Source organism: Cydia pomonella, chromosome 7 (genome assembly GCF_033807575.1).
Source record: "Cydia pomonella isolate Wapato2018A chromosome 7, ilCydPomo1, whole genome shotgun sequence".
Taxonomy (NCBI): domain Eukaryota; kingdom Metazoa; phylum Arthropoda; class Insecta; order Lepidoptera; family Tortricidae; genus Cydia; species Cydia pomonella.
The window spans coordinates 10,339,922-10,367,259 of record NC_084709.1 but is presented as its reverse complement, the minus strand read 5'-3'; the positions used below and the strand labels follow the sequence as shown (position 1 = coordinate 10,367,259).

The 27,338-nt window shown below is 35.1% G+C and overlaps 2 protein-coding genes across 5 annotated transcripts; one reads left to right on the top strand and one right to left on the bottom strand.

The window, feature by feature from the left end:
* Positions 1-15: 15 nt before the first annotated feature.
* On the bottom strand, positions 16-4,291 carry LOC133519792 (eukaryotic translation initiation factor 4E-like). Its single transcript, XM_061853897.1, has 5 exons — positions 4,134-4,291; positions 3,661-3,839; positions 1,946-2,123; positions 1,629-1,716; positions 16-1,255 (listed from the first exon to the last, which is right to left on the bottom strand). Exons 1-5 carry the CDS (start codon positions 4,161-4,163, stop codon positions 1,098-1,100), a joined length of 633 nt encoding a protein of 210 aa, XP_061709881.1. The 5' UTR covers positions 4,164-4,291; the 3' UTR covers positions 16-1,097.
* Positions 4,292-4,606: 315 nt separating this feature from the next.
* On the top strand, positions 4,607-27,312 carry LOC133519786 (spermine synthase). Of its 4 annotated transcripts, none has more exons than XM_061853887.1 (7): positions 4,607-5,014; positions 10,410-10,521; positions 13,016-13,138; positions 17,652-17,738; positions 20,715-20,872; positions 26,083-26,274; positions 26,913-27,312. In XM_061853887.1, the coding sequence occupies exons 1-7, from the start codon at positions 4,733-4,735 to the stop codon at positions 27,072-27,074; spliced, it is 1,116 nt and encodes a 371-aa protein (XP_061709871.1). In that variant the 5' UTR covers positions 4,607-4,732; the 3' UTR covers positions 27,075-27,312. The 4 variants fall into 4 exon arrangements, with proteins under 4 accessions (XP_061709871.1, XP_061709872.1, XP_061709873.1 ...); XM_061853888.1 differs by lacking the exon at positions 10,410-10,521 and adding an exon at positions 6,025-6,136; XM_061853889.1 differs by lacking the exon at positions 10,410-10,521 and adding an exon at positions 11,226-11,334 and having other exon boundaries at positions 4,608-5,014.
* The last annotated feature ends 26 nt before the right edge of the window (positions 27,313-27,338 follow it).

Sequence of the window (27,338 nt, the reverse complement as noted above, 5' to 3'; positions counted from 1 at the left end):
CAAGAAAGACATTAGTTAATTTATACTTTATTTAAAATATGTATGCCAAAACGTTACTTACAAATACCAAATTTAAACAATACATGTTACTGGAGACAATATGTGTAACAGAACATCAGACTCATAGGTGCCGGTTCGACTATGGGTTTACGGTGAGACAGTGTTAATGTTTTAAATTAAATGTTGTTGTTTAGCTCTTGTTCAAGAAACCAAGTAAATACAAACTTACGACTATGTGATCGTACAACAAACATACTCGAGCATTTTATATAAAAAATCAGACTTACAGTTCAATAGCAAAGCGGATAATAACAAACTAAATAACTGATTTGAATAATATTACACTAACATCTCATCCACCTGACTACATTTTACCATGCTTCATTATTATTATGATACATATGTATAATGACATGGCAGCTTCTAGGGCTTCTGCTAGAATCAGTGTTTAGAAAAATATTTCATATCAGTTAATTAGTTCATAAACTACTTCGGTATCACTTTCCTAGATGTTATAAAGCTCTGAATACGAAACAAACGATCAAACATCAACCTAAAACACGACTTCTGTTAAATAAAATAAACTATTTGACGAAACATTATGAGATAACTCTAGCATGTCTCTAACAGATTCTAAATGTTACAAATGCTACAGCAATCTAACTGTAACTTTTAGTAATCATATACAGGATTATAGCCCAATCAATTTGATATATCAAATATCATTACTTAATCAATAAGTTTCACAACTGGACCAACCATAGAAAAATCGTTAATACTCGCACACAGTGCGAATAATAGCATTTAGTTCACAACATAGTAACAAGGTATATAAGTGAAGCAGCACCACTAAACATGGAGCTTACACTAAGCAGAACACAACCGTGGTCTGCGGCATTGCGTGGTCAACCTTTTCGAAACTTTGGTTTGTAGTCAAATCACGCAATCTTTATACTAGAAGTATGTTTTGCGACTAATTTTTCCACTAAAATAAGCAGAATATCTTATTAGATTTATATGATGAGAAGAGCTCCACTTTTATACCCTGTTATTCATAATAACGAGTTATCTCATACATGTAGTACAAATAATTCAGACTAAACAGTATACAGATTCTTGGTGGCCGAGCTGTGTTTGACCATAGTGTCTCTATGCACCTGGAAGCCGATTTTTCCATGGATTCCGAGCTGCTCCTTCAGTTTTCTGCCAATCTCTATAGTAGCATGCTGTTTCGAAGCATCCGCTGTCCACACACCTACAAAATAAAAGAATCACTTGTACATTTGTTTACAGGACCTAACTATAGATAGACAAATTACATACAATGCACGATTTGGTATTACATTCTACGTGTGTATAACTGAATATTAAGAGGGAAGAATAGCTTTGCGATCCTAGCCGAACGTGCGTACATTTTTGATGAAATTTCCATTTCGGGAGAAAACCGTGTCCACTAACTAAATCTTAACATAATCACTTTGATTTTGATGTCGATCATTTCAGTATAATATATTCTAGGTTTAAAGGTTTCGCTTTTTGGAATTTTGTTAGTTTTTGATTGTTAATTGCTAATATTGAAAGTAAAACAAAATCAAAACACTACATAATGTAAAGCACCTTGGACTTACCTATTTTATCAAGTTTAGGCCTAACATTCACAACTGCACCGCAAATTTCATCAGCATTCTCGAAATTCTCCCCAATGAGTAAAAGAACCTTGAAATAAACAAAATTGCCTTTTAATGTGGCCTCAGATCAGTTCACAAAATTTGATTTGACAAATAAAGATCTTAATTTATTCTTAATGAATATAGCATAATATATCTTGTGTGCACTCACTGAAAGTAATCCTAGCAAAGATCGTCTGCTGTTGTTGATAATGATAACACTATGCTAATATTTAAAGAACAGCACAAAAAAACTATATATTGCATTGAGTGCTTACCACATCTAACCAAAATCGGTCCAAGTCAGAGTTACGCTGTTTCTTCTCAAGACTGATAAGCCATCTGCCTCCCATCTTGTTGGCGTCATCCTCCCACATGGGACGGATGCCCTGTTTGAACACTGCATAGTCGTGGCCTTGGCGCAGTTCTGACGGTAGCTTTATGTGGTGGTATAGTCTAGAAAATATTAATTTAAATTAGATGTGTTACAGAAAATAAATTCCTGAAGTGACCCTAAATTTTGTAGTTTATATTTAAAGATCTCTAGGCAAAATATCATAAAAGAAAATATTACTTATCAGATTCAAGCATCTGTCATGGTTACAACCGAACTGTGCACCAATAAAAAACCGTGTTGAAATCATCATAATAATAGTACATTACGATACAAGTGCGAAAAATAGGAAATTCGAAACGAGTGGTGATATAAATCGACAAGAGTTGCGAATTACCTATTAGCTCACACATGTATCATACGTTTTACAATACATATGGCCTTTTAAATTTTCGACATAGTTAAGTAACGTGCTACTTATCGCACTAGTGCGGTAAAGTAGCGCCATATGTACTGTAAAATAATAAAGACCAATATTATGTCATCATAATTTATTGGGGTTGAGGCTTAGGGCCCCAAATTATCCTAAAACAGGTATATCATTGATTTAATATACTTGCTGGAGCAACTATAGTAGAATCAGAGAACAAATACAGTGGATTTCCACCTTGGTCATAGCATTCGAATATAGCGATTTAATTTTAAGAGTGGAAAAATTACTGTCTTGGTCGAGACTTGAACTCACGGAATCGATACTCCAGCGCTCTGCCATCTGAGCCACCAAGACCTCATCCATAAGCAGCAAATTTTTCCACCATATGTGTCTAGGGGACCCTAACGACATCTACCATAAGAATGTTACACTTCTGTTAAAAATTAATATAGTGATTTAAATCCCATGAATTTAAAGCATACCAACAGTTTTTAACTAACCATTTGTAACTAATTCTTAGAAATCACATGTAGATATTGCGACAGGAGTCAAGTCATCAAAAGACAAAGAGCTTTAAGTACTTTCCTTTTTTTTTATCTTAATTGCACATCAAAAAAGGTACAAATGGCACACTTAATGCCACATGGCATTCTCTACCAGTCAACCATAGGGCCAAACAGAAAGATATAAAGGTGGGTGCAGTGAGAAGAACTTTCTTATCTTATGTTTACATCCACAGATGTTTAGCAACTGTGGTAACATTCTGTTTAGAAGTTATAGAAAAGAACTACATTTTGGAATTAAATTTATATTTTTGGTTTCATAATGTAATTGTTACTATTTTTTAAACCAATTTCCAAATTAAAAGACTAGATTGTTTACCATTTTTCTAATGCAAAAAAAATTGATATAAACTTTGATGTGATATACGCCTAGGAAAACTACATAATAGGAATAGTTTATTTTATTTATTATAAGGTTATTTTATAAGAAATAAAATAAACTATTGGTGTAAGATTTATTATAAAAATAGGCTTTTAAACATTTTAGGTAGAATCAAATTTTTTTTTAAAGAATATCGCTAAACTAAACTAATAGGTTCACATTATTTAGCACTTATAGCTTTTATGCAACCAATATAAGTCTGATTCATTTGGCCAAGATTTGGAGTGAATATGGTACCAAAACTGGCATAAACCAGATAATAAGTCACTTCAACAAAATACCTCCAAAAGTCCTCAACTGTATCAAATGTGGTGAGTTCTATCAGGTTCTCTTCCCAAGTTTTGTTTCTGTCATTGTCGTAAAACCAAAGGCTCCAAGTGTTCTGTAGAGGGTGTTTGATAAGGAACTCTGGCGGTACTTCTGCAGCACTGTTGGTCTTCACATCGGTCGTCGCGGACCCCTTGAAAATACAGGTCATTTTTCTGATAATTCTAACCTCCAATAATTTCGTACTAACTATCAAACCGTTATACTAAGGTCAGTTTGAAGCCTTCTGCGCTAATTAAGCCAGGGAGTAGCAAGCAGGAAGTTATAAAATGATAAAAAATCCGGTGAACACGAAACAAATGCTATAGTGAAAGTTAGTTCAGCCACATCACCAGAACTCGCAATAAGTAAGGGAAGTGCGATAAGATATTCCGTAAATTCGGGTAGAAGCCTTGCTTCTTGTCTTATTTGATGTTATCCTACCCACCTCTACTTCTTCGGTATTATTTCCGGCCATATCACAAGAATCTCACGATCCCGATTTTTACCAAAAGAAAGACCACAGATTATAGAAAGGCACTCTATGAGTGTTGCTAGGTCAGCCAAGCAAACATAGACAATCATATGTACTCATATAAAGGGGCCTACCGCAAACACCGAATTTCGGAAATTGTGGGCATCTTTCTCTGTCACTCTTAATACGCTTTAACCGTAGTAAAAGAGAAAAATGCCCCCAATTTGTGAACGTTGGTGTCTGCATGTGTCTGCCATCTGTTGCCAGTCTTCCTATACTTTTATACTTTGTCCCCTTATGAAACAATAATAATATATTTTTTTAAGTAATAATGATGTTTTATGTAATACTTTAATGTTTTCCTTAAGTGTTTGTACAAAAATCGAATGTTGAAAATTTACGACTACACAATATTTTTTTACAATAAGCAACCCTTTCAAGAAATGTCAAGTCAATTCCCTTTTCAATCAAAAATACAGCGAGTATCGCTTTAATATTCTTCCTCAATTCCCGGTCCCGTCCAAGTATTACTCCATATTTAATAATAGTACAATCTTTGTGTAAACCACATAATGTCGGTGCAAACGTTATTAATGGACTTTTCGATTGACCCCGCCCGTTTAGGCGACGAAAGCGGTCAAAAGGCGGTTTTTAGTCAGCTGGAAAACGTTTTAAAAGATTATGTGCCGAATCTTATTTTAGCCGCTGAAGTAGCCGTGGATGGCGGGTCCTTGAAACTATTACCGGGTAAGAAGGGCACGACGGTATCAGTAAGACTGTTCGATCGTGGGCTGGTAACTGTAAACATTGAATATTACAAAGAAGACTCTGAAGAACCTTTAATAAGTTTCAAGGTAAGAATAATTCCTTTACCACCGCTATTACAATGTCATAAACCTACCTGTACTGTGTATATTGTTACTTTATGTATATTGTTACTGAGCATTATTTTATCTACAATTCCAATAGCTGCACATTTTCATAAAACATAACACTTGTTTCATGAATTTAAACGTATTGGCATACAGCCAGGTAAGGTGCTATGAAATGTTTGCCAAAACTTCTAATACAAACAAAGAAGTCACGTTTAGTATACATATATTAGGAAATAAAACTTATCCATTTGCTATTAAAGCTGATTTATTAAGGGACAAACCGACCATTTGATAAAGTATTCGCAGTTCATTTAGTTTACCTTTAACAGTGAACATGGAGTTTTTAGCCTAGAGATAGAGTAATATTTTTTTTACTATATATTTTGTTTTTATTTTTTCAGATTAGACTAATTGTGTGTTGTCATGTGATTTCTAGGGAAATTGTGATAAACTGGCTAAAATGCCTCTTATTTTCTTAATAATTATATTAAATATAATCTAGCCAACACAACTTGTCAGTCAGTGAGAACCAGGAAAATTGTACTCATCCCTTTATTTTGAGCGCTAGTACTAGCATAAGACTAAGACAGTATGATTCTTTCCGTCTATGATTGAAATGGGACAGTCCTGGACCAAACTATATATATTTAATAATTAAACAAGTACATATTTTAATATTTTCCTAAATTGACTATTCCTAAATTGATAAAGAAATAAGGGCAAATTTGACCATTATAGCCTGTCAAACAACTTTGTCAGTAGAAAAAGGTGTAAAATTCAAATATTCTATGGGACTATAAGCCTTCACACCAACATTTTTTAAATTTGCCGGTTTTTTTCCACTGACGGAAATGGCTTGAGAGGCTATTTTTTAAAATATTTAAAAAAAAAACAAGGTAGGAAAATATTATAAATCTAAAAAAATGCTATTACTGAATAGCTTGTGATCCTAAATGAGAATATGTTTAAAATAAATAACTTCATTTTAGACTGTGAAATTACTGAAAAATGCAGTAAAATCATTATTGGATTTAGGAAGGATCAAACTTTTCCCATTTATCAAGCGTGGTCATAGAGTTGATGTTTACCTCCCAAGTTCAGGTTCGAGATGTATTTTTTATTATTCCATTGTTTGTTGTATTTATAATTTCAAGGATTCTCTGTTTTGTTATTTTAACTCAATGCCTCTTTTTTTCAAAATTTAACAACAGCCTAATATTCTAAATTTTAACCAATATTTTATGTTGATTGTTGTATTGGGTTTAAAAGGACTTTTTTTTAAATATTATTTGAGGCAAAATGCAAAATGTGTGACAATGTGAGACTTACTTTGGACTACCTAGAACAAAATCCCTTGCATCTATGATTAATATGCTCAGTACTTATCTATTTCAATATAAAATTGTCCTACCCTAGAATTTCAGTGGCAATTAAGGTGCATCCACACCCCAGTTAACTTTTGTGGTGCAACACTGTGCAACACAGTAACAGACGGCCTACTGGGAACCATGTTCAACGTGTTGCCTCTCTGTCGCACTTGTAATTCGTACATAAGTGTGACAGGCAACATGTTGAACGTTGTTCGCGGTAGGCCCTCTGTAACTTACTGTTGCACATTGTTGCTGCACAGTTGACTTTGGTGTGGATGCATGTTAATGGAAATTTACTAAATTCTTCAAATAGTTTTATTAAAAGGGAGAATCAACTTTTTAGCGTCACTCGTTGCCATGGTTACGAATAGTTGTCCAGGGGACAAAAGTTCATTGAAATACTGATTTTATGGTACTTAAATGTATTAAACTTGCGTTTTTGTGGTCGTTATAACCAATGTCCATAACGGGCCCCCTACTAAGCATGTTAATAGAACGGCATATAACGTCTCTTCAAACAAACTGTGCCACTGTTGTCCCTTGGACAACGGGACAGGATAACAAAACAAAAAAGTTGATTCACCCAAAAATACAAATACCTGTAGGGCTAAGATGGTCGGCTCTTTATCATTTGTCACGTTCTAACAAGTATGTGAGCGCAAAAGTGAGGGGCATAGTGACAAGTGATAAAAATGGAACCATGATACTACTGCTGGTACTTGACTAGTGGTCATGCTGAGTAAAAAAAATGTATAAGTAATTCTCTCAAACAATATACTGTTACAAGTTGATTAATGATCAATGACATTTATTTACTTATATGTTACATTATATTAACTTAAAAAAGTAATTGGCAACACATTTGAAAATTCAGTATACTTAAGCCACCGATATTCTAGTATGGTAATGGTAGGGAGAAGTAAAATAATAAAGAATTATAGTTATCTGCATAGAAAACAAGCCAAAAACCTCACCAAATATCACCAAGGGGGAGGGTCAAAAAGTAGCCGAAGAAACCTCGCGTGATTTGTGCACAAGCACAAGCCCTAATTTGTTTTATACCATAGTATAGATGAAAAAAAATATAATTAAATTCACCTATGATATAAACCTAATGTAATAATGTCATCCTGATTTAATAACTATCCTCTAGCCGAGAGACCTATAAAAAGGCCTTTCATTAATTGTATTTTGACAAATCAATATAGCTTTCGTCTTGGCAAGATTTGTTCTGTGGGCTACTATAGCCACTCACGTGCTTTTGGCAACTGCAGTTACCAGCGCTGTCACCCTTATTTTATTATAATAATAGAAGTCACTGAAAAATATCAAGGACGTGACACGTCCACATAGAGGCTATTTGAATATTTGGCATTTCCAAAGAAAATTGTTATTGGGTCCACACAGAGCGCATTGACATTCTTTATTAATTTACTACTTACAGTACCTATAAGTTTTAAAAGTCGGTATATATCGGGATTATATGTATACCTAAGCCAGTAGAATTATACATACTTAAATCAGAAGCCGCAGATATTTGGTTCCACTTCAACTTTCGAACTGGGAGTTCAACGGAGCAGATACTTTTTTTAAATATAGGTCATATAAGTACATACCTACGTAACCTACGTAATAAACACTTTTACGAAACAAGGATAGGTAAAAGCAGATATACATTTAAAAGTACAAAGGCGAACTTAACCCTATCAAATTAAAAAAAAAATATTTGATGTAATTTACACACATAGAAATGTAAAACTTTAAACAGGCAACACATAAACCCAACACCACATAAGCACTTTAAAAGTACATAAATAGATGATGAAATAGGTGAGGGGGTACCTACTATGAGGGATCTCTTGTATCTAAACTTCTCAAGTACTTACATAATACTGCCCCGCCAATATCCCTTAGTGTGGTAAGCCGTCGATTATGTATGTTAATGATAAATGATAATGATAGAGGACCTTAACCGTTACTGATTTAATCTGGTCTCCCGATCATTATTTTCTTAGGGAATATTCAACTTACATTATTAGAGTCTATTTCCTGTTTTCTTTGCCATAAAAGTATACAAGGTGCCCGTGAGCATTGCGAGACATTATAACTAAGCATTACTGGTAATATTTAGAAACTAAAATGTCATATAAAATTTTCTGGATTAGGCCGAGTTTCAGAGAGAATTAAATGTTTTTCGAAATCATTCTTTCGCCATAAGTCGGTACACAACACATTTTTGACTGCGGTATTGCCACTTTGAGGTCTAGTCTGGACATACTTATTGATTGACATCGAAAAATTATAAAAATGTATTCGAGAAGCTACCCCCAAATGAAAAAAACTTTTTAGTTCATTTTAGGTTTTGTGTTTATGAATAAAAATTACGTTTTATGTACGAGTGTTCAAAAAAAGGGAGAAAAAAAAATATTTTGTCGAATTTCACAAAAAGTCATATAACATTTTGTTGCTTCTGTTGCCATCAGGAATGCACCGTTAAAATCTCTCGCAATGTCCACGGGCACCTTGTATATTTATCTATAGACGTGTGTATATCGTCACCTAGTACCCATAATACAAGCTTGCGTAGTTTCGGGCAAAGTCGTTTTGTGTAAGATTGTCCGCAAATATTTATTTATTTTATTATTATTTATAAAGAACAATAGAAGCGCTGGTGGCCTAGCGGTAAGAGCGTGCGACTTGCAATCCGTATGATCCGGCTCGTACCAATGAGTTTTTCGTAACCTATGTACGAAATATCATTTGATATTTACCCAGTCGCTTTTCGGAGAAGGAAAACATCGTGAGAAAACCGGACTAATCCCAACAAGGCGTAGTTTACCCTCTGGGGTGGAAGGTCAGATGGCAGTCGTTTTCGTAAATAAACTAGTGCCTACGCCAAATCTTGAGATTAGTTGTCAAGCGAAACCCAGGCTCCCATGAGCCGTGGGAAAATGCAGGGACAACGCGAGGAAGAAGTAGAAGATTATTATTTATAATCACGTTACAAATGCTAAGTTATCATGGATTACCAGGAACACAATCCATGATATTTTTGGTGAACAGTATTCTAGCCATAGGGGTCAAATCAGTAGGAGAGTCCATTAGCCTTCGTTTGATCCGCACTGAATGCCACATCGTGTATGTAACTATGTATGTACCTATATCTAACTGTTCTACACTATTATTACCTAGCTAGTGTCAAACCAAAATAAGTTGGCAGCGATTTTGATAGCCCAGACGGTGCACGGGTTTGACGTTTAAAATACGTCAAACTTCTATGAAAGTATGACGTTTACTTGATACTTGCACCGTCTGGTCTATCAAAATCGCTGCCAACTTATCTTGGTCTGACTCCTATCCAGTTCTCTAACTGCCTTATTTGGGGGAGGCGGGGATCGTATATGTTATTATATAAAAAATACCTATGAGTGCGGTTCGAGTACATTAAATTTTGCGATTGAATTGTCTAATTCTTCTGGCTTAGTCACTACCAAACAAGAATGTAAATGTAGTAAAGAGACTATCACCATACGAAGTTGCGATTCCCGAAATAATTTCACTAGAAGATGTTGTCGATACGGTTAACTGTCTATTCCCCGGCCCTCACCTTTATTGCAACGAGGTAAGATCTACCAATGGTCAGTTCAGTGTATTGCTGTAAGTACGGTATTAGAATTTGATTTCTGCATCGCTATAAACCTTGTCACAGTGACAAACAATACGAAAGTCGCTTGGGATCTCATATTATTGTCACTGTGATAAGCTTCAAAGTGGCACAGAAACCTAATTCCATGACCGTGTATCGCTTAAACTACAGACGCTATTTCATCTATAATACTGTTTATTTCGGACGAAGCCAACTTTTTATGGGATCTAGCCTTTATTTACTCGTTTTTACTTCTTATGTTGTGAGTTGCCATGAGTTCTATGTTATCTAATGAAATCATAGTAATCCCATAAAACTAACCAGCTAGCGATAAGGTTGAGCGTGTTTTGTTTTCTAGAACACTAAACTACTGGAAGGTTCTGTCAGAATTTCATTGGAGTGCGAAAGAGTTAAACTATTGCCAACAATTAAAAGAGGCTATAAGTTTGACGTTTACCTTACTAGCTCAGGTTAGATGGTACCCTATTTGGTATTTACCCCATACTTTTTACCTATGAATGCTACCAATTTATCATTTGTCTAACACTTATTTTTATTTATTTTGGTACCTATATTAGACATGTAATTATTTTGTAAATACCATCTTATTCTTTTTTGCTACAAGTCTACCAGACTTTTTTTTGCTGTTGTCCGAAAACTTCGAAATCGGAGTGTGGATACTGAGAAAAAACGCATACTTATTATATATTTGATTTCTCTCACTGGCCCATTTGTATTGCTCACTCTTCATATTTATAATATATTCATTATTAATCACGACATAGTTTCAGCTATTAAGATCGACACGTATACTAGATTTATTTACGTTTACCTTTTATTACTTGTACTATATAATTATTAATTATATTCTATCAGCATATATGAAATGGTTTGAGTAGTTTATACAGCTGCAAAGTAAAGTATACACTTTGTGTATAGGGTTGTATACCAGGGTGGGATACGGAACTTTGTTGCTAACTGTACACTATTTTATAACATGAACGGGCATGTTCCTCTACCCTTTTAATATTCCAATGATATTAACAGATTTAAAATCCAGTACAAAACGCTCAACCTTAAATACAACAACCCTAAATAAGATATTTATTGTTATTTGCATGTTAGCCCGCATACTTATTGGGTTTGTTCTTCCTTTTATTATTTTTTTCAATAGTCCGCAAGAGTATTGGAGAGTCAGCTGAAAAAGTACATCAGTGTGATAAAATCCCAAGCTTATGCGCCGTTAAAACGTTGCCTGTTCGGCAGGTATTACCCGACGTCAGGTGAGTTTTCTGATAACTGAGCCTTTGTGATAACTTTGACTTTTAACATAACTTCACAGCCATTGTAAATATGAATATAAAAGATGTAGATGCCTTCCAGTAGCGAGGCGTCCATGGATATACGTTGCTCACCGGCAACTTTTGCAGAAAACAAGTAGAATTATGGTAAACCAATGAAAATATTTAGCGCCTCGCCACTGATGAACGCAAGAAAAATCATGTTAATCAAGTAAACAGTATAAATTATTATGTATGGGTATACTTTTTATTTGATTTATAAGCACCCCTGCGATCAATGTTACATTTAATATTCAGCTTGAGTTAGAACTTTTCGAAGAAAAGCTTTTATCAACGTGATTCGTTCCAATTTTTTTTTTTGCCAAACTACTATTACATATTTGATATAAACCGAACTATACTAAATAAACAAGCGCTTGATTTCGAGCAGACAATTTATTAAATTTACGAGTAGTTAAGGTGGTAGCATTTGGTGCCATTACGCAATTCCGATGCTCAGGAATCATCAATCTAGCTATGATTGTTAAACACTGTAACGGATACATGAAAATTATTCTATTAAAAAGCCATATATTTCAAATTTAAACTAAATACATCCGGAACACAGTGGTTCAGCCACTTCGTCAATGCCCCAAGCATCGTATTATCATGTCGTACAATTATTTTTCTTCGAAGCATTCTAATTTGATCTAATCATTTGTCTATAGTCTTCATAAGCACGTATGTATGTAGTAGCTTCATATTTATAACAATCTTTAAAATGTCACTTACGGGTTTGCTATTCAAACACATGTGATGCCATACATAGATTGAAGAGGTACCTATACCTTTTGTGTCTTTGGGGTTGTAGTCTTCAGTGTGCTTTTGAACACTAATACATGGAGAATTTGGCAAAATGGAACTCTGGCCCATCGTGGACATGAGACTAAAGAATAGTGTCATCGTTTAATTTATAAACCAAGCTGTAAGACAGACTATGTTATTAAATATTCGTAGCATTTACATGATTCCAGGGTGAGAAAGGATTTCATTTCGTTATGAGTTAAAAGTATATTATATTTGTTACAGACCAATGTTCTGTGATATTTATACATTTTCCGGGTCAAGTATAAAATCTTTGATATTGATTTGATTTTAATGGTAGATAAGGAACAATGGGATCTATAAATAAACCATGTAGGTATTATGGTTAATAAACAGCTAATAAATTAGATTATTGTGAATCTGTGTTAAGTACACAGTAACACACACTACATAGTAACTAGCGGCACTGATATGCTTAACGTTGTGAAGTCATGTTGATGGTGAAAGATAACGTAGGTAATACTCAGAAAATACTGTTATCTAATAGCAAATTGATGGTTATCAAATAGTGCCTTCGGAATATGAAATGCACTGCAGTTAAATCTTGATAAAATGAACTCACTAGATAACTAAAAAAATATTTGTGTGCAGGCTAGTTTGCTTACTTCTCTGGGCACTTGGTACCAAGTTTGTCGTATTTAGTTCACCACAATGACGAATTTACAGGCCACCTTAATTAACATATTTTTAAACGCTGCACCTTTTAGGTATACAATTTATCTGTCCTCTATGTTGCTATAATTGGCCAAGTTATAAGGACAGCCTGTATGACGTGACTAATGACTGATTGTGTTTTCAGATGAAAGACTTCTAGAGTACGATATCGACAATGTTGTTTTCGACGAACAGTCCCCCTTCCAGAGGGTGCAGATAGTGCACTCCAAGTCCCTTGGGAACATGTTGGTGCTAGATGACTTGCAAAGTGAGTAAACTAATAACTAACTTATGTATTAATATAAATTTATATATAATGGGAACATTTGGTCATTGATATAAATTTACTACGTACTAGACACGCTATCGAGAACAACTTGTGTCTGCCATTTTCGGCGTTTGGACGTCTGTCACTAAGCTTAAGAATAATAGCTAGTCAGAAGCGAAACTGTTATGACAATTGTTCATTTTCTGCCGAAATACGTACTGTAAAGAATCTAGATAAAATGTATTATTTCCATTAAAGTGTAATGATTTTTGTTTCTTTTGTGACACTGATGATATTAAAATTTATAAAAATAGTCTTAAAACCTTTTGTGTTTGACTCTCGTACTCGTAGCAATTTTTTATCAAATCGCGCTTATAACATAATATATTCTTTAAAAATAAAATAAAAACACTTACAAGATAACAATTAATTTATCATTTTATGTATATTCTGCAAACAATAAGGTAGGTTATCATTAGTACCTCCGTGTTACATCTGCGAAATCTGGCGTACCACGGCAAGCGTTTTAAAGTGACGTTTCAAAATAATCTAAATAAGCTTAAAACAAAACATTTTTCGCATAGGATTATTATTATGTTGCTAGAAATTATTACAATACATTTTCATAACGCATAAAGTCATTTTCAATTGTTATTATTTTTTAAATTGTCTCGCCGATAGTCGGAGACGTTCTAAACGCAATGAAGTGCCGGCACTTCAATGAGGTTTGGAATTATTTTGTTGGAGATGCCGACTAGTATACCTCAATACATTTGGTACTGCCGGTACGTAATCTGATGTGCAACCTATTTACTGGACAAAGTTTAAATTAAGAATTCTATTTCTAAGTAGAATCCTTGTTTAAAAATGTCAAGTATAGATATGTCACTCTCACTGTCAAGAATTTTTAAACAGGATTACAAGAATTTGTTAAGTAATTTTAATTTGCACAATGGATACTGATTTTCACGATTCCCTGCAGACAGAATCTCAAAAACTGGACGTGGAAATAAAATCTATCATAAACTCATTGGCAAGTTTTGGAAATATTGATAAAAATGCCGATCAGTCTAACCCTACTGAAGCTAACCAAAATATGCAACCTCAACCTGGACCTTCCATGAAGTCCGTACCTAGAAAAAGACAGAAAAGGATATTTACTTTTCCAGAGCGTAGGATTTTACGACGTGCCGCCAAGTTCCGAGCGATAATACAGATTACTAACGTTATAAAAACATTGAGAATTAGGTCATACAGAGCTCGAAAAAATCACGAAGAGACGCGTTAGGAGGCCAGTACAGAAACTTTCTCGAAACCTTAGAACGGACTAAGATACTTACACCCGAATTATACTAGTTTTCGTCCATTTTACATTAGTTTTAATATTCTTTGTTAAATAGCAATATTTTAGGAATATGAGTTTATTAAAGTTATTTTAATGATACCTGAAATTATTCCAGAGTTATATTTTGCATTTTATAAATCTTCAGGGCGGTTTCAGACTAGCGCATTTTTATGCACGTATATACGGTTGTTTCGGCGTTACGAGCTTACACGTGCGTTACATTTCCCTACATATGGTTATTACGCGCTTACACGCGTGTTACTTTTCCCTACATTTGATCTATACGCGCGTACACGCAGCGATTGATAATAAACATAGATGACGAACTAGCTCTGCAAAATGACCCCACACACATTGTGCCGAAGCGGGCGGGGCGTCAACTTTGTGCCGCTGAGCTATTTAGTTCGCAAATGGCGGCCTGTTGTGACAGTCGTAGTAAGAAGTATTAAAATTATATCTTTAATAAAAGATATATGCCTTATTATGCAGATAAATGATGTGCTAATCGTTCCAACAAACACTGGAAAAAATATGGGATTACCTTTCACGTATAGTTTATCTAGGATCATATTATTTTCATTTCTCTTGATCAAAACAGATTTTCTATGGGGATGATGTTATGCATTTTAAACAAACGTTGATATTAAGAAACTTTCATTTTAAATTTGTGCAGGTTGTGGTTTTGATAATTGAAATTCGTGATAGTAAATACAGTAAATCGTCGTTGTAGATGGCGCTTTTTTACGTGTTTATTTTTACTAAGGCCTGAAGGCCTACCGCGAAAATCGAAGTTCGTCAATTGCGGACATTTTTCTCTGTCACTCTAATTACGTCTTAGTGAGAGTAAAAGAGAAAGATCCCCGCAATTTGCGAATTTCAATTTTCCCGGTAGGCCCCCTGGTATCTCGCTGCTATTTATAACTTTTCGATAAATTGGCGGACGGCTAGACCGATTTGGCTAATTTTGATATTGGAATATTTCTAGGTCCAGGGACGGTTTGAACGGTGAAAAAATATGGAAAGAATGCGAGGAAAATAGTAAAAACAATAATGATATTTTCCCATACAAAATATTCCTACGACGTTTTCAATACGATTTCTGCATGTTTGCTCTGATCAAGATGAAAATTGAAATCCAAGATGGCGGGCGTTTTTTTTTTTTAAATCTGAATTTGATGTTTGATCTAAAATTCGTTATAAAGGTCCTCTCGGATCCTCAGATATCGATTTTCATCTTAAGCGGATGAAAAATTCTGAAATTCAAACCTGTGGTTTTAAAAATATTTTGATTTCATATTCATAATAAAAGGCCTCTCAGATCCTCAGATATCGGTTTTCATCTTGATCAGAGCAAAATTTAAAAATCCCAAATGCCAGCTGTTTTTTTCCGATATTGACCTATCAAATTTACATTAATTTCTATCAGACATATTTCTGTGCCACTTAACTAAATATCACAGGTGCCCTATAAGATGAACGATACAATGTATTAATTGGTTCGGAGGCCTAAATGCCTTTAAACACGTGCGACAAACGAACAAATAACAGGCCTGTATATTAATACACTTTAAAATATAATAATAAATTATCATACAAAAATATTGCATTTAAAACGTTCTATATCGCATGAAACCGTCTACTTCGAGTCGGTTTCCATTGTCATATATTTGCAAGTGTCAACGCTACAGCCAATCACAGCGCCTTATTTTATAATGCACCAATCGTAGTTTAGGTGGTTTAAATTGACTAATCATGGTCAAACGAAGTTACGTCGAAGAAAACAAGACCCGAGATGCAATTGGTCCGTTATGAGTACTGCGTGTTTTAATAGTGGGGCCACTTTTACTCTGATATTTTGTTTGACGTTAGTCTTCCATGTCTTTTTCGTTCGCTGCGTACACGCTCATACGCGCTTGCTCGTATAACACGCTAGTCTGAAACCGCTCTTATACCTCTACCTATTGCATGGTCAAGTCGTTAGAGCTGGAACGGATGCCAAATAAATAAATAAATAATAAATAATAAATAAATATTATAGGACTTTATTACACAAATTGACTAAGTCCCACAGTAAGCTCAATAAGGCTTGTGTTGAGGGTACTTAGACAACGATACATATAATATATAAATATTAATAAATACTTAAATACATAGAAAACATCCCATGACTCAGGAACAAATATCCATGCTCATCACACGAATACATGCCTTACCAGGATTTGAACCCGGGACCATCAGCTTCGTAGGCAGGGTCACTACCCACTAGGCCAGACCGGTCGTCTGGCCTAGTGGAATATGAAATCGACGATTTCTCCATGATTAATCCGAAACTATTAATTTTTGTTCATCAATGTGGCTCAAATCGATAGCCGATATATACACCGTGGGCTAGTAAAACCCGACAGATTCTAACCACGCATTCCTGAGATCATAAGAAACAAAAAAATGTTATTAGAGTTTCGGTCATATTCATCAAAAAAAAAAATATTTTATTGCCGAAACAATTTTTTTTTTTTGCGTTTTCTGCACATGTTATTTCTTTTCTCATCTTGGCGAAAAAAAAAAACATTACAACGAATAAGTAAAATTTTTTTATTACCTTTCATGAGCATTATTTTCATATAACTTTTACGCGTATTTCGGGCCTTGGTACCACGATACAACCAATTTTAACCAATGCCGAGACTTGGCTTTATTTGCAAGTTTCCTGGCAACTACGAGAGAACTAGACTAAATTTACTCATTTGGGGATAAAATCATGAGTACAACATATTCCAGCCCCTTATATGCCGGAAAAGTTGGAGCCTATGTTGGAATTCATTAGAGAGCATCTATCCAGCAACCCCAACTTCATTTGGCTTGTATTCCAAAATTATAGAGGTACAATATTTTTCAAATAAGTACAAATCCAGTAATTGTAAATGATATACACAGATATTATTATTGCTTTTGCTGTTCATAATAAAATTATCATATTGAAAGAAATCTACTCTTAACAGTTTCCATTGCACTTCGTGTCGTTGAGTCGCTCGCTATGATCAAAATCCTTTTTTTTCTTACCGAAATCAAGCGTCTTTATAAATAATATAATATATATAATTAAGCGTCTCTATATAGAGTAAAATAAATTTTAGGGCCATATGTAAATAATTTTCGTGTTCCTTACAGATATTTCAGAGGCTGATCTCGTATACACAGAAACTCTGATGCAACGAGGCAAGGAAAACTATGAAGGAAAGGAAATCGTAATTTTAGGTAAGGATTTTACGTACAGTAAGTAAGCGGTTTACTGGGTGCCTCGCCAAGATGCCAATCGTTTGCGCTAGGACAGCGAAACGCATCTGGTTCGTGTAAGAGTGATAGAGAGACAGAAAGCGTTTCGTTGTCATAGCACAAACGATTGGCATCTTGGCTAAGCCCCCTGATGCCCCTGATATCAGTAAACGGCTTTGCTCACTTTGCAGGTAGACATTAAGTCTTTGCCCCAGTGAGCTTAGCCAAGGTGCCCATCGTTAACGCTCCGTAGCGTAGGCGTAGCCATCTCTCTCTATCACTTCCATATTAGTGCGACAGTGATAGCTGCGTTTCGTTCGCTACGGAGCGTAAAGGATTGGCAACTTGGCTACGCACCCTGGTGGTATTATCGTCGCACGGTGGGCTGAAAAGCGCCTTACATAGAAATAGAAACTCGATTTTTATAGTGTCAGTTTTTTTTATTGACAGAGCTTTATTTAGCTATAATTACCTTCGAGGAACACCGGCTTGTGACACGTCGGAATTATACCCTACAATGAATATATGTGAATTTGGTCGGGATAATGATCTTTTTTTTTTCGAAAAAATTGTATGTAGATATGGGAATAATGGGATTTCTCTGGAACTAAAAGGTAAACCCTAATATTCTCGCAAGTGCTTATAATACGAATTATTTGTGATTTTTTGGCATACTTAGAAATGTGTACCGAGTGCACTTTAAAACAAATGTTAACATGCCGACATACACGTTTTTGAGATGGAATTATGCTCTTTTCTTGAAGGCTACTAGCGCCATCTGTAAAAAACTTCAACCGGCGAAACTCATTCGACCGCCAATGGCAAAAAACGGAACCCTTATAGATTCGTCATGTCCGTCTGTCTGCCCGACGTATGTCACAGCCACTTTTTTCCGAAACTATAAGAAACTATACTGTTCAAACTTGGTAAGTAGATGTATTCTATGAACCGCATTAAGATTTTCACACAAAAATAGAAAAAAAAAAAAAATAAAAAAAAAAAACAAATAAATTTTGGGGGTTTCCCATACTTAATTAGAACTGAAACTCAATTTTTTTTTCATCAAACGCATAGGTGTGGGGTATCTATGGATAGGTCTTCAAAAATCATATTGAGGTTTCTAATATAATTTTTTTCTAAACTGAATAGTTTGCGCGAGAGACTTCCAAAGTGGTAAAATGTGTGTCCCGCCCCCTGTAACTTCTAAAATAACAATGATAAAATTAAAATAGTACATTACGATACAAGTGCGAAAAATAGGAAATTCGAAACGAGTGGCGATAAATTAAAACACGACCGAAGGGAGTGTTTTAAATCGACACGAGGTGCGAATTACCTATTCGCACATGTATCGTACAACGTTTTACAGTACATATGGCCTTTAAATGTTCGACACAGGAACGTAATATGCTAATTTTCGCACTAGTGCGGTAAAGTAGCACCATATGTACTGTAAAATATATGATATACATTACCACGCTAACTTCCACCGAAAATTGGTTTGAACGAGATCTAGTAACTAGTTTTTTTTAATACGTTATAAATGGTACAGAACCCTTCATGGGCGAGTCCGACTCGCACATGGCCGCGTTTTTTTTAATGTATTTTTATGTTAATTGGTAACATAAAATTCCGTAAAACCGTCATTTCCAAGGGGCTACCGCGAATATCGAAATTCGCATATTGCGGGGATGTTTCTCTTTTACTCCAAAGAAGGCGTTATTAGAGTGACAGAAAAAAATGCCCCCTATTTGCGAAGTTCGACTTTCGCGGTATAGCCCTGAACCGATTCGTATTTTTATTCGTATATAAAGGGAAGTTTTATTTATTAGAAATTGCAAACAATGTACCTAAACAAACAATGGTGACGTTCCATGGCTAAAGGTACCTTATGGTTGGTATGGAGTTATGCATCCCAGTAATCTACAATAAATAAGCTATAGATAACACAAAGATCAACCTCCTAAGTTGTGTACTTACGGAGATATTATTTTTAGAAAATAATGTAATATGAGCAACTTTACGAAGTTTAGCCACCTAGAAAACTTATGTTACTGAAGTGACGCACATAATTGACTACAAATTATAATAGCTTAGACTCCTGAGATTAGAAAAATATTGCGACATGTTCTGTGCTACAAATCGAAACCTTCAATATCGACTGATTTATGTGCATACTAACCAATTTCTTAAAATAAAGTTTTGTTTCATTTACACGATCGATTGCAATAAGCTCTCAAGTTTTAAATTTATGTATTAGAAAACAATACTGAGAGAAAGTTTACGCAAAAAAATACCGATATAGAGGTGAAAATGTAATTTCTGACATTTTCATGTAAAATCACAAAATATAATATTTTTTACTTTTAATGTAACCCACAATATTTTTTTCCGAAAACATGAAAGAAATTCTTTCATTAGGCGGGTCCACACAGAGCGAGCATACGTGCGAGCCAATTTCCTCGCGCACAAAACGGCCAGTGTAGAACTGTATACTGGCCGTTTTCCGCGCGAGTAAATTGCCTCGCACCAAAGAGAATGTCAAATAGAGGAGTATTGTCAAAGAAAACTTTGTAGCGAAGCAAATTTACTGCCATCTTTCGACACATAATTAAAACTTTTAGAACGCCATTTGATCTTGACCCTTATTATTTCACTAATATGTGTTCAATTTGTTAAATATCAAATAGTGGCGCCTATATCACGCACCTATAATGGTTCACGGGTCACGAACCACTTTACAGATAGAAAAAGCTTTTATGTGGTATGATAAGCTTTTCATAGTGCTGGTGGCATAGAACAAGGTTCGATTTTGTCTATAGACTTCGAAAATTTCGTTTGTTACTCTTGTAGACCGATAGTTTAGAGATGCTGTTTTAAATTTAAAAAAAAAACCGTCAGCCGGTTGTATCGTAGTGGAAATACCGTCAACTGTAAAATGAACATAATTTATTTCAGGCGGTGGCGACGGTGCGCTCCTGTACGAGTTGCTGAAGGAAAAGCCCAAATTCGTGTGGATGTTGGAGATCGACGAGGTGGTGATGAGCGCGTGTAATAAGCATCTGCGCTCCATTTGCGGCGACGTATTGGAGAGACGAAAGGGACCTAACTATGAAGTGAGTATTCTATTAATTTCATGTAGATATTCCTGTAGAGTAAGATCTGCGTAAATCGAAAATTATTCGAAACGTGCATAACGCGCCACGTGTAAATTTTAGTATATTGTATCAGGTCAGATCAATATCACATTGTAATACAAAGTAAATTTTCCCTATTCATATTCATATATTTATTGATAAAAGTAATTACACGTCAAAATAGTTACACGATATCGTATTAAATGTAAATTGTAAAATTAAATCAATACAAAATGTCAATTATAATTATAAATCAAATGTCAACAACGAATACATTGGAAAAATACAATAAATTATTACTTAATATTAAGATTAAAATAATATGGTACAAAAATAATTTCTCAAATAAAAATAAAATAACATTCTCAAATAAAATACTGTATAATTGCATTGTGTGTGTGCATCAATAACACCTTGTCGAAGAATTCGTCAATGGTGTAACAGGCCATGTCTAATAATATTTTTTTAGTTGAGTAGAAAATGTGACGTCACTAGGGGCACCTCTTAAGTCGGCCGGTAACGCGTTGAATAGTTTGACCCCGAACACATTGACGGCTTTCTTGGCTTTAGCGGTATTATGGGGTGGGACCAGAAGAAGACCTCCACCGCGCGTGCTTCTGCCGGACTGCTGCTCACGAGTTTTATACGAGCTGAGATTGTTTCTTATGTACTTACACGCTTCTAAAATGTAGACACTAGGTAATGTTAAGATTTTATTTTCAATGAATAAGTCATGTGCTGGGTGATCGTAAGGTTTCCTCGCGATTATTCATATTGCTCGCTTTTGTAATTTGAACACTCGCACACGATCAGCCGCTGTCGCCCAGAGGGCTACACCATAAATCAGTATCGAGTGAAAATACCCGTAGTATGCTTTTTTCATATTTTCGTCTGAAAGTGTCGGGGCCAGTCTCGATAGTGCAAATGCTGCTGATGATAACTTATCGCACGTAATGTCTATGTGAGCTGACCATGTTAGACCAGAATCGATCATGAAGCCTAGTATTTTGTTTGGTCGACTTGGGGTATTGGGGTGTTATCAATATACTTATTTTCAATTCTGTATGAGATTTTCGAAGTTGAAAATGAATCAAGTTAGTTTTCTCCACATTTAAGAGCATCCCGTTCGCACGGAACCACTTGGATATCTTGGTCATAACATGAGTCAGTTTCAGCCTAAGATTTTCAGTACTATTATCGCTGACTATTATGCAAGTGTCATCTGCGTAAGTTACGTATTCAGCATCAGAGCTTGCAGCTGTGATGTCATTGACTAACAACAAGAACAAGTAATTACCAATCGTGGATCACGCATTGTATTGCCAACAGCAAAGGTTAATGTATAAAGTTATTGTATTATTAGAGGTTGTTGGGTTTCAATAGATTCAAGGCATTATCATGTTCCTCGCATCATCCCGGCGCTTTTAGGGTAGAGGTACTAATTTTTACGAAAGCGACCGCCACCTGGCCTTCTGACCCAGAGAGTTTTTTTGCGTGATTTCTTTGATCAACTTTGTTTTTAATAGATAAAACAAAGTTATTCTATCAATTTAGCGCAAACGAATATTCGAAAGTAAATAGATGTATATTAATGTTTACCTTAATTCATAATTAAATTCCATCAAATCTACCAAGAAATGTCACTGTCACAATGACGTCGGTGAGCGTCAGTATGACGGGCCAGATGTCACCAACCTTTTTGAAATAAAAATAATATATATATTATTATATGTATATTATCTTACTGAGATGACGAACATAATAAAATCCGTTTTTGTATGGAATACGGAAGTTACGTCAAAATATGCGACCGAAACCGGCAAAACGTCCCACTTTGTCGTTTGCCAGAAGGACACCTTGGCAGGTTACTTGGTAGGTTGGTATAACGATACAAGCAAATCAGGTCCTTATGGAAAGCGACTAAGTGGGACGTTTTGCTGGTTTCGGTCACATAGACTCCATATTCTATACCTTTAATGAAACGCTGCCAACTATATAAATGCAGGGTTTTTGTTAAATGTGTCGCCTATACTTCGACTCTTAGATGTTTGTTATGTATATACGTTATTATTTGTTCACTATACGTACAAAATTACTTTCAAAGATATCGTATTTAAGCACTTATAATTTATACAGTACAAGCCTTGCTCAGTTGTGGACTAGAGTATTTTTTAAACATGCTGGATAAAATTTATAATCTTAAAATGCCAAATCTAGCAAAATTGTATTGAGATGACATCTATTCTTTCCTGATTACCCTTTCTGTTTGAAAAATACTATAAGTGATATATATACATCAGATGCCGAATGAAGTGAGAACTGGATTTGTCAAGTGAGTGGCATGGCCGCCATAAATACATCATGGTACCCTAGGGTGTATTACACTCTCCTTGTCGTTTTCGAATTTACGTTTTAAGGTATAGTAATAAATGAATAAAACACACTTAAACATCTTAAGACGAGAATGTAATTGTATTAAAACGGAATACCAAATGTTGTTTAGACCTGAAGTATTAGCATTTCAAAACGAATATTTCTACCTCAAAATAGTTTCAATTCAATATTAATGAATGGGACTGCTTTCTATATAAGTCTGATTATTTAAACTAAGCAATTAAAACTTGTATTTCATATTAGTAGTAAATTATTTACTTACTTAAGTGTATTCTTTCGCCAATAATATATTTACTATTTATGGAACGTTTTATTTAACTTGCAACACAGTGGTAGATTTAATGGAATTTAATTATGAATTAGGGTAGGGTATAGTAATAGTGTGTAATGACTTAATAAAACACAAAAAAATATGGAAATTGAACCACTTTAAACGATTTACAATTAGCACTATTAATTACAGCATTGGCGCCACAGTATCTCGGCCGCGAGATAGACTACCCGTCTTTTTCTAGCAGTATTAATTAAAAATGGACGGCTAATCCATCTGCCTAGCGAGATATTTTCGCGCCACTCCTGGACACGAGAAATAGACCCCGAGATTGTGTTCTAAAATCGGTTTTAACGTCCCACCACTGATGGCTATACAAACACTTTACCTCTTCGAATATAAGCTTGTCATGAGTAGAGATAGAGATACAACGAATATTATTTTTACGGCCACTATTTGGTATTCGGCGTATTCGGTCACAATTTCACTATGGGCCGAATAGTACGTACCGGACATTTGAAATTAAATTAAAAGAGTACTTTATAAATAAGCCTTATTATTATATTAAAGAATATTTTGCAAATGCTATAAATTAAAATGTATGATTTCTAATAATAATAGTTGACATCTATACTGTGCCTACGTGTAATTCTGACATCTTAATCGGTAATGCATTGTTATTGTTGTGATTTTTTTTGTTGACTTAATTTGAGTACCATATTATAATTGTATTTGCATGCATTTAAGAATGTTCTATTGCAAATAAAGTGATTGATTGACGTAGACAAAGGTAAAGCCTGACCAGGAATATATGATCATTGTCAAGAGGGCGCTATTTTTCTCACTTATATGGCAACAGTTCAGTATAGTCTGAACAATGTGGATTGGCAACTTGTTATTTTGACTTACATACTTTTGTTCACCGTAATCAAAATCAGAATCCAAATATTTGGTGTCCACATTTTTTTAATCGTCGGTACTTGTTTTTTTTTTCGTATAAAATTCATGTATTTTATTACGTATCACACGGTCAAAATTGTCTGTCTTTTTTATTTTTGGTTTGCGTTTCTTTGGCAGCCTAAAATCTTTGGAGGAACGACCTTCTCTCGTAATCCGCCTAACCGATGCCTCTGGTTTATAAATTAAATTTTAATAATGACTATAATTACTGAAGATAGTTACCTATACATATTTAATTTAGTCGTAACATACCAAAATGATGTAGCCACTATGAGATACGCCATCAGCTCAGCTCAGCTCTATAGCTGAAAAATTATTTCGTCTATCATGTTACTACATCCAAGATTGGCTCACAAAAAGGCCACCTTGATGTTAGTTGTTAGGTATATTCCGTAACCTTAAGGCTTTGGAGACGATCAATCTTATTCATTGATAATGTATACCAGAACCTAGTAAATATTGTTCTAACTCAAACTCATTTTTGTTACTGTATTTCCTCGCTTGTTTTACATGTTGTCGTCCTATGGTACCCATAGGTCCAGAGGGTCTTCGTGAGACGTTGCCATCCGCTCCTGTCGTGTGCCTCGCGCTCCGCGTCCCTCCAACTCAATCCGGCTGCCCGCAATTGTATAACACAAAACTACAATAACCAAGTCGTAATAACCAGACTATTAATGATATTTTGATTTATTTACCTGTCAGCTGTGATGTTAATTTGGAAATGTTTCGTAGCGAAATAGTATAATTTCCCGAAAGGTTCTTTTCCAGCAGTTTATTATTTACATCATTTACAATGTTTTGACCTTGATTATGTATAGTTTTGGGCATTATTGACATTTATTATTTAATATTCAATACTTAAGTATTATTCAAGGAAACCTATCATTAAAATTATTGCCAGTGTAATAAATTAGTTCCAATGAAATTCCGCAACATGGCGCATGATCATATATTCCTGGTCAGGCTTTAAACGGGGGGTATATAAGTAGCAAACTACAAGTAATCAATTATTAAGATCAGTAAGTATAATCTTTCAGACTATCTTTATATTCATCGATAATACAAAAACATGAGAAAAATAATACAAAATAAAAACAATTACACACGACGAAAACGAACACGCGCGCGCGTTCGAATTTACTTCATTTTAAGTGAAACTTGTAGCAGAATATTCGGCTATTCGGCCGATAGCTCCGCCGAATATTCGGTATCCGGCCAGGCCATTATTCGTTGCATCTCTAGTTATTAGTGCTGTACACACTCGTCGAGACACCCCGAGAGAGGCTGAGAACGACGAATATGTAGAGGCTCTCGACGAGTGTGTATAGCCAGCATTAGAATCATAAAACTGGCACTCAATTAATGTGCAAAGTAATAAATATACATGTACGTACGTCGACATCAAAGATGTGTTTACATTTTTCTCCTTATTTTATTACACAGGAATAAGGTGCAAAAGTGTAAACATATCTTTGACGCCGACTGTACACTCTACAGTGGCCAATAAAATGTTGCCAAAACGTAATATATCATATTATTAAAAAAAAACTTGTTCCCATTACAGATAATCGTGGAAGACTGCATGTTGACCATAAACAAATTCATCAAGGAGGGCAAGAAAGTTGATTACATATTTGGGGACCTCACCGACATTCCCATCTCGGAATCGGCCTGCGGCGAGCTCTGGGAGTTCATGATCACCATCCTAAACTCATCCTTCAAGATACTTAAGCCTGATGGGAAGTTTATGACACACGTAAGTACCCCATATTGTCAAATACATCTCATTAATCTCACCATAAGGTTAAATTTACCTGGTGAGATTTGAGAGTTCATCACCATCGTAAACTCTTCGTTCAAGACACTCGAGCTGGGGGGAAGTTCATGATATGACACACGTAAGTACCCCATATTGTCAAATACACCTCATTTATCTTACCACCATAAGGTTCATTTTACCAGGTGAGTTTTGGGAGTTCATGATCACCATCCAAATCCTCCTTCAAGATACTTAAGCTGGATGGCAAGTTCTTCACACACCTAAGTACAATGTAATGTCCAATACACTTAATAACCTTGTGATTAAATAGATAAGATTCATATTTGCTAGTGAGCTCTATGTAATGATCTCTGCTTTTCTATAAGATCATGAGGCATTTTTTTACTAGAGTTCCACGAAGCTAAGTTGGCAGCGATTTTGATAGCCCAGACTGTGCAAGTGTTTTTTAAACGTCGAACTTCTATGAAATTATGACGTTTAATTTCAGTCTGAGCTATCAACATCGCTGCCAACCAAGCTTGATATAACTCTAAATTGCACGCATGAGAATGTCTGCAATTTAGAGTAGGTGCCTTGAATATCACTTCCGTTTACTAAGTATTGGTAATAAACAGGGTAATGGTGCCACCAGCTCGGAGTCCCTGGAACTGTACGAGCAAGAGCTATCGAAGCTGAAGCCGGCCGTCACCTTCTCCAAAAGCCGAGCCTTCGTGCCCTCCTTCCTCGAGGACTGGATCTTCTACCAAATATCCTTCTCCGCCAACAACGGCGCCTAACAACCGACCAAAGACAACAGTTCCTTATTCATCTCCCTAAGTCATATTGCCATATATGTAGTTAGTATTATTGTTAAGCGTACACGGATACAAGTATTCGAAACAGTATTTGCCGATTTTTGCATTTGCAATTGTTTAGTTTGTAAGCATAACGATACACGATTTGAAGCTATATTGTTGGTATTGATTTATGCTTGTTTTGATTGTTTTATGATAAATAAAAGTATTTTATCACGAATATTGTTTTTTTTCTGTACGGCTTAG

Bases quoted from the DNA above. Each gene is read 5' to 3' on its own strand.
- LOC133519792 (XM_061853897.1), bottom strand. From the start codon at position 4,163: ATGGCCGGAAATAATACCGAAGAAGTAGAG. The intron at 3,840-4,133 runs GTGGGTAGGATA...TGTATTTTCAAG, and splicing joins ATAATACCGAAGAAGTAGAG to GGGTCCGCGACGACCGATGT. The intron at 1,256-1,628 runs GTAAGTCCAAGG...TTTATTTTGTAG, and splicing joins GCCTAAACTTGATAAAATAG to GTGTGTGGACAGCGGATGCT.
- LOC133519786 (XM_061853887.1), top strand. From the start codon at position 4,733: ATGTCGGTGCAAACGTTATTAATGGACTTTTCGATTGACCCCGCCCGT. The intron at 10,522-13,015 runs GTTAGATGGTAC...TTGTGTTTTCAG, and splicing joins CGTTTACCTTACTAGCTCAG to ATGAAAGACTTCTAGAGTAC. The intron at 13,139-17,651 runs GTGAGTAAACTA...TGTTCCTTACAG, and splicing joins GGTGCTAGATGACTTGCAAA to ATATTTCAGAGGCTGATCTC.